Source organism: Tachyglossus aculeatus, chromosome 1 (genome assembly GCF_015852505.1).
Source record: "Tachyglossus aculeatus isolate mTacAcu1 chromosome 1, mTacAcu1.pri, whole genome shotgun sequence".
In the NCBI taxonomy this organism is placed as follows: Eukaryota; Metazoa; Chordata; class Mammalia; order Monotremata; family Tachyglossidae; genus Tachyglossus; species Tachyglossus aculeatus.
In genome coordinates, this window is record NC_052066.1 from 107,400,868 (window position 1) to 107,412,213 (window position 11,346).

The following is an 11,346-nucleotide window of genomic DNA, read 5'->3' on the forward strand; positions in this document are numbered from 1 at the left end:
GATACCGAGACAGAGACACAGCGAGATACACAGAGACGAGAGTCCAGAGGCAAAGGCATAGGGGCAAATAATAATAATAATAATAATGGCATTTATTAAGCGTTTACTATGTGCAAAGCACTGTTCTAAGCGCTGGGGAGGTTACAAGGTGATCAGGTTGTCCCACGTGGGGCTCACAGTCTTAATCCCCATTTAACAGGTGAGGTAATTGAGGCACAGAGAAATTAAGTGACTCGCCCAAAGTCACACAGCCGACAAGTGGTGGAGTCGGGATTAGAGCCCGTGACCTCTGACTCCAAAGCCCAGGCTCTTTCCATTGAGCCACGCTGCTTCTTTAAGGCAAAGGTAGAGACAAGAGACCAACAGAGACATAGGGACAAAGAGAGGCACACAGAGGCACAGTCTCAGAGTTTCAGTCCCGGGGCAGAGATATTGAGACAGAGACACAAGGAGATACACAAGAGACAGAGTTCAGAGGCAGAGATACCGAGACAGAGACCCAGAGAGGTGCATAAAGTCAGAGCTCCAGAGACACAGAGGCAGAATTCCAAAGAGACAAGAGACTCACAGAGATACCTAGAGATACTGAGTTCCAACTACAGACAAAAGGCAGAGTTCTCTGGGAAGGAAACAGAATCAGTCCCAGAGACAAGGAAAGAGGGCACAGGCGAGCTACTTAGCTGGGCCCTGACAAGTCATCAGAGACGGAGCGGATTTTGTCCCGTCCCCCATCCATTTTCCCCTCCTCTACCTCCCCCCTCCCCAGCCCGCCTCCCCCGATGGACAGAGCACGAATTGGTAATGCGTCTTCCTTTCAGAGACAACAATGGCGGGTTTGAAGACCGGACACAATTTGGGGTTTGTGAAGGACCCTGCTCGCCCTCCCGCTGCCCAGCTGCCCATACGGAATCCGGCCTGTCCGTCCAGGCTCACAATGGCACCCAGTGACCGGGCCGCCCCCTCCCCCGACACTCCGGCCTGACTCCTGGCGTCACCGTCCGCTCTGGACTGGACCGGGCTGGACCGGGATGGGTTGGACTGGGCCGGACTGGGCAGAGCTGGACAGGACTGGGCGGGCTGGGCAGGACTGGGCAGGACTGGGCCGGGATGGACTGGGCTGGGCCGGCCTGGGCAGAGCTGGGCCGGCCTAGGCAGAACTGGGCAGGACTGGGCGGGCTGGGCAGGACTGGGCCAGGCTGGGCAGGACTGGGACGGACTGGGCAGGACTGTGAGCCCACTATTGGGTAGGGACTGTCTCTATATGTTGACAACTTGTACTTCCCAAGCGCTTAGTATAGTGCTCTGCACACAGTAAGCGCTCAATAAATACGATTGATGAGGATGATGACTGGGCCGGGCTGGGCCAGGCTGGGCCGAGCTGGGCGGAACTGGGCGGGCTGGAGAGGACTGGACAGGGCTGAGAGGGACTGGGCCGGGCTGGGCAGAGCTGGGCAGAACTGGGCGGGCTGGGAAGGACTGGACAGGGCTAGGCAGGACTGGGCTGGGCTGGAGGAAGAGGTGGAGACAATTGGGGGGTGGGGGGCGAGGGGAGACATTTTCCCTTTCTCCTTCCCGCCCCATCCCCTCCCCCCCTTTTCCTTTCTGGCCCTGGCCCTTCCCCTCCCCCTGTCCCCTGGGTGTCCGTCTACCTCCTTAATATGCACGCCTCTAACATCCTCCGCTCCCGGCCCTGCCATTGTGCGGGCGGGACGCCGCTGTCGATCGGGGAAAGATAGACTGCAGCCCCGGCCCCACGGCGTGTGGACGCCCAGCCCCCGCCCCCACCCCCGGGACTCGCTCCGCCGCTTGGATTGACTTCCGACGGGGCCGGACAGGCGGGGGGAGGGGCCGGCCGGGGCCACCACGCTCACAACGGCACACAGTTCATACTCAGACCCCCATCACATGCTCATGCACACACGCACGCATCGACACCTGCACACACGCGTGCGTACGAGCACACGCTACTCACCCCAAAACATTCGCACACGCCCGCACCTACATTTCTGCCCCCTTCACATTCAGTCCCACAATTTACTCCCCCGAAACACGCACTCACGCCCACACGGACAGCCGGGGAAGGGGAACGTGTATATTGCGTACAGCAGCCCCTACCCTGGTTGCATTCATTCATTCAATCGTATTTATTACGCCTGTGTGCAGAGCACTGTAATAAGCGCTTGGGAAAGTACAGTACAACATGGATTTATAACAGGTTGGGATTCGGAGGCCTACGTGGGGTCCGTTCAGTTTTGAGCTCCTCCTCCCCATCTTGTCAGTTCTCGGACTCGCTAAAAATTGGCCTGGGTGGGGAAAATATTAATAATCACTGTGGTATTTGTCGTATGTATCGAGCACTGTACTCAGCGCTAGGATAATAATAATAACAATGATGGTGTTTGTTAAGAGCTTACTGTGTGCAAAGTACTATTTTTAGCGCTGTGGGGGAAATACAAGGTGATCAGGTTGTCCCATGTGGGGCTCCCCATTTTACAGATGAGGAAATTGAGGCACAGAGAAGTTAAGTGACTTGCCCAAAGTCACACAGCTAACAAGCGGCGGAGCTGGGATTAGAACCTACGACCTCTGACTCCCAAACCCGTGCTCTTTTCACTGAGCCACGCTATGGGGCTCACAGTCTAAGCAGGAAGGAGAACAGGTGCTGAATCTGTTGAATCCCTATTCTGCAGATGAGGGAACTGGGACACCAGAGAGGTGAAGTGACTCGCCCAAGTGGTGGAGGCGGGATTAGAACCCGGGTCTTCCGACGCCCAGACCCATGCACTTTCCACTAGGGGAAAGGGAATCGGTGGGCAGGGCGCTCTCCGAGGTGTCGAGGCAGCAGGGACCAGCGCCCGCGGGGAGTTTGTGCTAGCGCTAAACCGGGGGCCTGGTGCCTGGAAGCGCCGCTCCCGAAGCCTTGGCTGACTGCGGGCCTGAGGGAAGCGTCGTGGGCCCTCGGAGGCCAGGCGAGGGGCAGGGACACGGGCCGAGGAAGATAGCCCCTGGTCTGAGACCAGCAAGCGGCCTCCCCTTCGGGTCTATCGGATTTAAAACGAGAGAAGCCCGCGTCCAGCCCGCGTCCAGCGCCCGAGCAGGGCAGGCCCTGCTGTGCGGGCCCGGCCAAGCCGAGGCCTAGCCTAGCTCCGGCGTCGCTCTCCGTCTTTCCCAGAAAAAAGAAAATAAACACGGGAACGGAGTCCTCTCCCGGGGCGAGTCCAGAGTCCAATTTCCCAACCCAAGAATCCCACACTTTAGAATCTCCATTAGCACCCCCTCCCACTCCCCTGTCCCAGCTCCCTGTCCGAACGTTTCTCTCAGTCCATCTTTCTGTCCGAACCCAACGCATGGCCATCCCTCACCCAGGCCGGAGCTCTCTCTCTCTCTCTCTCTCTCTCTCTCTCTCTCTCTCACACACACACACACACACACACACACACACACACATCATCATCATCATCATCAATCGTATTTATTGAGCGCTTACTGTGTGCACTCACATACACACGTACTCCTGGAAACTGACAAGCACAGACACTCCCGCCCCCTCCCGCACACTCACACCGAAACCAATTCACACTCCCCAGCCCAAACATTTACACACATACCCACTGAGACCCACAAGGGCGAGCACGTTCAAGGACACACACTCCCATTAAACGGCTCTCACATTCACACTCACGTGGACTCCTTCCGAGACCTAAGGTCATTAGGTCGATTTCGATAACGGTAATGGGGCGAAGGAATCAGTGTGGGGCTAGAGGGGAAGCGGGTTGGGGGGAAACCCGCCATCTCTCCGCATTATTATTATTATTATTATTATTATTATTATTATTATTATAGCTCGGTCCACCCCGAGCAGGAGGGACAAGAATTCCCGCCCCATTCCCGGCGGCAGCGGTTTCCCTGCAAACTTGTTCCCGTTTACCCCTGCTTTCCCCACTTAGGATTCCGCCCGGACGATTTCAGCGCTGGGGGGGCTCGGGGAGGTGTCGGAGGGGTACGAACGGAGGAGGGCGGAGACAAGGGAAGGGAGGTCAGCTCCCCGGGATCCTGTCCCCTCTCCCTCCAGCTTCCTCGGAGGTCTAATAAACTGACAGTAGCGAAGGGCCTCGTGGCGGATGACCTCCCGGCGATCTAGGGGTGTGTGAAGGCGGGGAGAGGCCGGCTGCAAGCAGGCGGATTTTTCTGCTTTCTGCTTCCACATCAGAGCCCTGGGGACGGCCAGAGTCGGGGTCCGAGCGGCGTCCTGAACCCCCTCCCCTCCCCATCCCGCTCCTCTCGGACCCTCCACCCAAACCCCTCGCCCCTCGAAAGCTCGTCTCGGGGCGACCCCCGCGTCCCCGATTGGCGACAAAGGCAAAGAGAGCGGGGGGGTGAAACACAGCATTTTTATTAAAATTCTTATAAAAAATCGAAAATCTCCCAGCACACAGGGTCCCTTCGGAACATGGCCCGCTCTCCCGTTCGCCCGGCCGGCCCGCCCCGGGCCGGGGTGTTTTCCAGGGCCAGGGGAGCTGAGCGAGGCGGGCTTCTCCCTCCTCCACGTTCGCATTTCCAATTCGGAAAATCTTTCCATCCACGCCCAAAACGGAGGACCAAAAACGGGGGGGGGGGGGGGGTAAGGAGAGGGCTAGGACTGGGCGGGAAGGAGGGAGAGCGGGCGCCTGAGGGATCCTTTGGCCACAAGCCCCACCGGGATTTTCAGCAGCAAAACCGAGGCATCCCAAGACACCCCCCACCCTTCCTCCCGGACCTCCCCCCGCCCCCAGCCCGGCAGGCCGAATCCTTCCAGGGCCGAGACCCCGCTCCCGCGTGGCTCACGGGTCTCAGCCGCGGGGTCGGGCAAGTTTCCTTCGAAAAAAACCCAATAAAACTCGCCCCGCGCTCCTGGGGTTTTTGGGGGGGGTGGGTGTTGGTTTTTTCCGGCGCTCCGCTTGCTGCAAACGGCGACGGACGGACGACATCTCCACGGCACAGACAGACTTGACAGAAATCACAAGGGCGGTGGGGCGGGAGGGGCTGTTTCCGCGTGTGGGTGTGTATGTGTGTGTGTCTGTGTGTTTGGGGGGGTGAAGAGGGGGAACGAGGAGAGGGGAGTTCGTTCCCGGGGGGCGGTTGATGAAACGTCCCCGGGTCTCCGGGAGTTTCCACGGGCGGTTCTGCGCGAAATCCTTGTAAACACGGCGCATCCCCGAGCCCGATCGGGCCGCCCTCCCGTCCCTCTCCGGACCCGAAGGACCAGCCCCAGCAGAGCGAGCCGGACCCTCCGTCATCATCATCATCATCATCATCATCATCATCATCATCATCATCACCATCAACATAATAATAATAATAATTAATAATAATAATAATAATAACGATAACGAATACTAATCACCCCCCTCGTGTCCTCCAGGAGAGCCAGCCTGGCCGCCCCCAGCTGGCCCCCGGCCCCTCCCCGGCTCACCAAGTCCACTGTTGGGCTTGCACCAGGGGGTGCGCCGAGGGGAACTGCGGGCCACCGGCGGCCGAGCCGTACTGCGCATTGTACTGCATATGGGGGAGCGACTGCGCGCTATAGGCGGGGAAGGGCAGGCCGGCGGGGAAGGCGGCGGCCGCCAGGTCCTGAGCTTTGAGCGCGTGGCACGGCTTGCCGTCCCTGACCAGCACGGGCACGGCCACCCGGCGGGGCGAGGGCAGGGGCGTGACCTCCATGCCCTTCTCGGCCCGCGCCCGCTTCATCTTGTAGCGGTGGTTCTGGAACCAGATCTTGACCTGGGTGGGCGTCAGGCGGATGAGGCTGGCCAGGTGTTCGCGCTCGGGCGCCGACAGGTACCGCTGCTGTCGGAAGCGCCGCTCCAGCTCGTACGTCTGCGCCTTGGAGAACAGGACCCGTCGCTTGCGCTTCTTGGCCGCGTCTCCTCCTCCTCCTCCTCCTCCTCCTCCACCGCCGCCGCCGCCTCCTCCACCTCCTCCGCCGCCGCCCGGAGCCTCCTTGTCGTTGTCCGGCGACTCGTCCGCCGACGGCTCCGGGGACTTGGGGGCCGCGTCCTGCGGGGGCGCCCCGGCCGCCAGCCCGTGCACTGCAGGGAGGGGAAGGCGGGGGAGCGGGGACCCCCCCCAACCCCACAAGCCCGTCAGAGGACCGGCCGGGACCCCCCCGCCCCGCGCCGCGCCCCTGGCCTCCCCTCCCCGGCCTCCCCGGACCCCTCCCGACGAGGGTCCCCCCGGAGAGAAGGTGCAGAGAGAAGGGGTCTTTATCACGATTCCCTCCGAGTCCAAGAGACCCAATCCGTCGTCCAGGACCCCTCGTCGGGTCACTCTGGAGAGACGGTGCAGGGCGCGGGGGGGGGGGGGGGTCTTTATCCCGAGTCTCTGTGAGCCCAAGAGACCCTGGACCCCCAATCCGCCTTTGCGGACCTCTCTTCGGGTCCCCCCGGAGAGAAGGTACAGGGGGCGGGGGAGTCTTTATCCCGCTTCTCTCTGAGCCCAAGAGACCCTTGACCCCCAATCCGTCGTCCCGGACCCCTCGTCGGGTCCCTCCGGGGGAGAAGGTGCAGGGCGAGGGGAGTCTTTATCCCGATTCCCCCTTAGCCCAAGAGACTCTGGACCCCCAATCCGTCGCCCCGGACCCCTCGTCGGGTCCTCCCGGGGGAGAAGGTGCAGGGAGAGGGGGGTCTTTATCCCGATTCCCTCTGAGCCCGGGAGACCCCGTTCCCCTTCCCCGGCCATCACCCCTGATTGACCCTGAGAGAGAGAGTCCCCCCCCCCGCCCGCCACCCTCACTCACAGACTTCACACGCACATACACAAACACACACGCACACACACACCCAAGCCCGTTCCCCTGAGAGAGAGTCTGATCGACCCAACCGCAGGCTGCGGGGCTTAGGGACGGGACCCTTGGGTTCCCGGGACCAGGGATGCGGAGGGGAGGAGGAGAAGGTCCGGGAAGCGATTCTTGGGGACTCGCTGGAGGGGGTGTAGGGCGCCCTTAAGCGATTTCCTCCCTGGAGAGACGTGGGCTGGTTTTTAAAGAATAAACCGACAATCCGGGCATTGATCAGCGCCGCCGTTTAAGGCAGTTTTTGTTTTGTGTTTTGTGTTTTTGGACCGTCTCTAAACCAACCGATACCCGGAGCCGCACAAAGCGGCCTCTGTCTGAACAACCAGCGGGCTATTTATAGCATCTCCGGGGACATCCATCTGCATTTCAGACCCTCAAATATCGATATCGCGCGCACTCACCCACAGCCAGCGAGCCTTTCCTTCCAAACACACATTCTCTCCTAACACTAACCCAGAAGGACACATCCCCTACCCCCCCACCCGCCCTCTGCCCCCACCCCCTTTCCTATCCATGCGGGATCCGAAAATAAATCTCGAAACTGCAGACAGTGTTTCCTCCAGAACCCCTCTCCTGAGAATCTGGGAGCTTCGGTGGACTGAAATTGTCCCCTCCCCGCCACCACGACCGCAACCTCACTCATAACCGCAATCGCAGCCACAGCCTCAACTACAGTCGCAGCCTGGCCCACAACCACAACACCTCAATCGCAATCGCAACCCCAACCGTCACGTCAAACGCTTTGGCAACCACAACCACCACTTCACCCACCATCCTCACCTCAACCCCAAGCGCAGCCTCCACCACGATGGCAGTCGCAACCTAGATAACGACCACAACCAAATCCCCGGCAAGGCAGGGGCGGCGGAGGGGGTGGGTGGGTGGGTGAGGTAGGGATGGGGGGTGGAGGTCTGGACTGGGGCTGCCCCTTCCCCAACCGGTGGGAGAGCGAGCGGGCAGCGCTCCCTACTCACAAGAGTACTGGATGCTCTCGGTGCTGGCCAGCCAGCGCGTGTATGGGTTGTCGCTGTGGTCGTAGAAGGGGGCTTTCAGGGGCAGAGTCTGTATTGCCTCCAGGGCGCCGGGCCCTAGCCCGCCGGGTCTCCTGGGGGCCTCCGACCCTTCGTTCTCCTCCTCCGCCCCCTCGGCCGCCGACCCCTCCTCGTCGTTGGTGTCCGGGAGATCCAAGATATCCTTGACCGAAAAGCCCGTCTTTGTGTTGGTCAGCGACATGGTCTGGGCCCCGCCGTTCGGGTAAGAACTTGTGCTGCACCAGTTTGGCAATCTGCACTTCTCCAGATACACACACTCACACCCACACACCCACCCACCCACACACACACACACACGGGAAGGGGCAGGTGGGGGAGGGAGGAGGGGGAAGGTGGGTTTTATTAAAAAGAAGACACCGAGCGGTTGAAGGAAATCTCTCTCTCCCTCGCTCGCTCGCACTCTCTCTCTCTTGCTCTCGCTTTTTCTCTCCCTCTTTCTTTCCCCGGAGGGCTCGGATGGCAGCAGAGGAGAGGGATGCCCGGCAGTCGCGGCCGCTGCACTCGGAAGATAGTTTGTAACTCCAGGAAGGGCCCGGGGCGGCTGGCTAGGGGCTCCGGAGGCACGATTGAGCGCCGTGGCTGGCGGCGACGGGAAAACGAGCCATAGCTGCTGCTGGGAGTCTGGATACGGCTGGTCCGGGTCTACCAGGAACCTGAGGGAGAGAAGGGGGGGGGAGGAAAGCGGGGGGTGGGGGAGGAGGAAGAAAGAGAGAGACAGAGAGAGAGAGAGAGCAGAGACAGAAAGCGAGAGAGGGAGAGTGAGAGATAGAGACAGCGACAGAAGGAGAGGGAGAAAAAAAGAGACATTAAAAACGCAAAAGGTTGGCCACGTGTGGGCGGGTCTTGGAAGTCAAGTGGATGAAGACAGTGTTTGCAGATGTGAAATTGTGGGTTTTGGGGAGATCCGCGCTCCAAACCATTGGTGCACTAGCACATGATGAGTGGTATAACGTGTCAATTAATTGCCAAGACGGAAGAGCCTTTTTACCCGGTATTTACATACAAAGAGCCACCAAGTAGCATGATATTCTACACACTTGAAAGTGCCGTTTTAACAAATTGCCTCTTAAAGAAAAGGGGGAAGGAAAATATCCCCGTTTGCGTCTTTTTTCAATTGCTTCCCGGCCAGCCGGGACTCGGGAGAGACGGGGCCGGAACGATTCGCTCTGAGGAAAGGGGAAGAAGAGGAGGAAATCTCTCCCTCTCTCTCTCTCCCTCCCCCTCCGTCCTTCTGACTGTGCCAGTCTATCTGTCTCTGCTTTCCCCTCTCCCTTTTCTTTTTCCCTCCAATTCTCTGTGTCCATTTTCTCTCTCAGTGTCTATCTCCTTATTTCTCCGTCTGTCTCGGTTTTCTGTCACTCTTTCTCTGTCTTTGTTTATGTTTCTCTATCATTCTCTGTCCTTTTTATTCTGTCTCTTTTTCTCCCCCCACCCACTTCTCTCTTTCTCTCCTCCTCCTCTGTCACTCTCTCTCGAATTCCTAGAGGCTACCTAAACAAGATGCTGTTCAGATGGCAAGAGACCAACTTATGTAAACCTCCTAGGTCAATATTTTGGTTGAGGCTTAAGGACGAGGGCTAGAAATTAAACAGGCAAGTAATTGATTCTAGTTCGCTCCGGAATAGCCCGGCCTGGCGGGCGGAGCGAGCCCTCTGTCGCCCACCCTATCCCCAAGGAAGACACCCCCCCCCCCCCTTTATTTGCCGAGGACTAATTCATTTCGTTCGTCTTCCTTTCTCCCCTCCCCCTCTTTCAGACACAGACAATCGGTTCTGTTCAAGCTTCTTCAACGTGAACTCTGAGCGCTAACTCCAGGACGACACTGGGTTCTAGAGTAATTTCCCCTCTGATGAACCCAACCGTTCCATTCAGTCCCCCCTTCTCAAATTGCCTGAGAAAAAACCAGGGATTTTCTCCCTGAAACACTGTTTCGGAAGGAAATCCTCATTGAAAAATGGCCAGTGCGCCGGGAGTACGGGCACGACCGGCCTCCCTTTGGGCCAAGTCCGTTCCAGAGCTCGGGGCAGAAGGTGTCGGAAGGGCAGAAGGAAGAAGAGAAAAAATGAGGAGGAGGAGGAGGAAGAGGATGGAAGAGGAAATGGATAGAAAAGGAGGAAGGGAGGAAGGAAGGAGAGGAAGATGAGGCAGAGAAGAAGGGAGAGGAAAAGAAGAGGAAAAGGAAGAGGGAAGAAAAGGAAATGGATAAAAGAGGAGGGAAGGAAAAGAGGAGGATAAGGCAGAGGAAAGGAGAAGGGGAGGAAGAGGAGGAAGAAGAGACAGAGGAACAGAAAGAGAAAGCAAGAGAGAAGGAAGTGGATCAGTGAGTTCTTCCACCCACACTGCTGGGGGTCGGATGGGCTCAGGATCTCCCGAAAACCCTCACTCCCTCTTTTACTTCTTTCCAGCCCCGTGACTTTCTTTACAGCGACGGGTTTAATGGACTGGAGCTCGGAATAGGATGGGGCGAAATCCCCATTCTCTCCCCGCCCCGTCCCGTCCCGTCCGGGCCCGTCCCGCCCCTCGCCTCCCTCCCCGCCCCGCCTCGCCCCGCCCCGCCTTGGGGGCCGTGCCAGCCTCGGCTCCGACGGATGCTACGAGGGGCACAACGGTGGGGCTCGCCTGTTACCCGTCGCTTCCCACCTCCGCCATAGTGCCAGGAGGTGTGTGGGCAGTCAGGTGGCCGGCTGTTTGGAAGACACCGTGGCGGCCAGATTAAGCTCGAGAACTCTCCTCCCCTCTCCCTTTAAGCCACTCACCCACCCACTCACCCTCATCTATTCCCAACCTCCTTATAAACACACCACACACACACACACACACACACACACACACACACACACACACAAGCTACTCTTTCCTGACCCACCCTCACCCTACTCTGAGCTGGCCCACAGCCAACCTCCCCCTAAATACACACACACACACACACACACACACGCACACACACGCACACACACGTACATTGATATCCACACTCACTCCTTCCGCCCACACATCCATCCCAAACCCAGAACCTCCTGCACTGGCACACAAACACACTTACACCCTCTCCATTCACCTGCTTCCCTCCCCACGCACGAAATCGGGAGCTCAATAAGTGCTGGGCCCTGGCCGGTCTCGCCTCCCCACCGAAACCTGGGCCGTGGCCCTTGCGTGGAAGGCGCAGCCACAGCGATTTATTATTGTTGATCAGTTTATCTGTTCTCCCGGCCCCCGCCCCCTCCCCCGCCTCCCATCTCGTATGTGATGTGGGTGACAATGTCCCAGGTCTGAGCGGGTCCTCGGCGCATCCTGGGTGGTCGGAGCGGGGCAAACACAAATACAACCTATTGCTAAGCTGCGGACAATGGGCGAAATGTAGACAAATGTCCTGGTCCTGTTGGAAGCCTTTGTCCGCCCTCGGTTTTTGCATTTATTTCAGTGGCGAAATAATGCGTGATTGACGCCCCCTTTCAAAGGGCC

The 11,346-nt window shown here is 58.8% G+C and overlaps 1 protein-coding gene across 1 annotated transcript; it reads right to left on the reverse strand.

Annotated features, from left to right (window-relative positions):
* Positions 1 to 5,375: 5,375 nt before the first annotated feature.
* On the reverse strand, positions 5,376 to 8,121 carry NKX2-2 (NK2 homeobox 2). Its single transcript, XM_038748661.1, has 2 exons — positions 7,807 to 8,121; positions 5,376 to 6,068 (listed from the first exon to the last, which is right to left on the reverse strand). The coding sequence occupies exons 1-2, from the start codon at positions 8,063 to 8,065 to the stop codon at positions 5,449 to 5,451; spliced, it is 879 nt and encodes a 292-aa protein (XP_038604589.1). The 5' UTR covers positions 8,066 to 8,121; the 3' UTR covers positions 5,376 to 5,448.
* Positions 8,122 to 11,346: the final 3,225 nt, after the last annotated feature.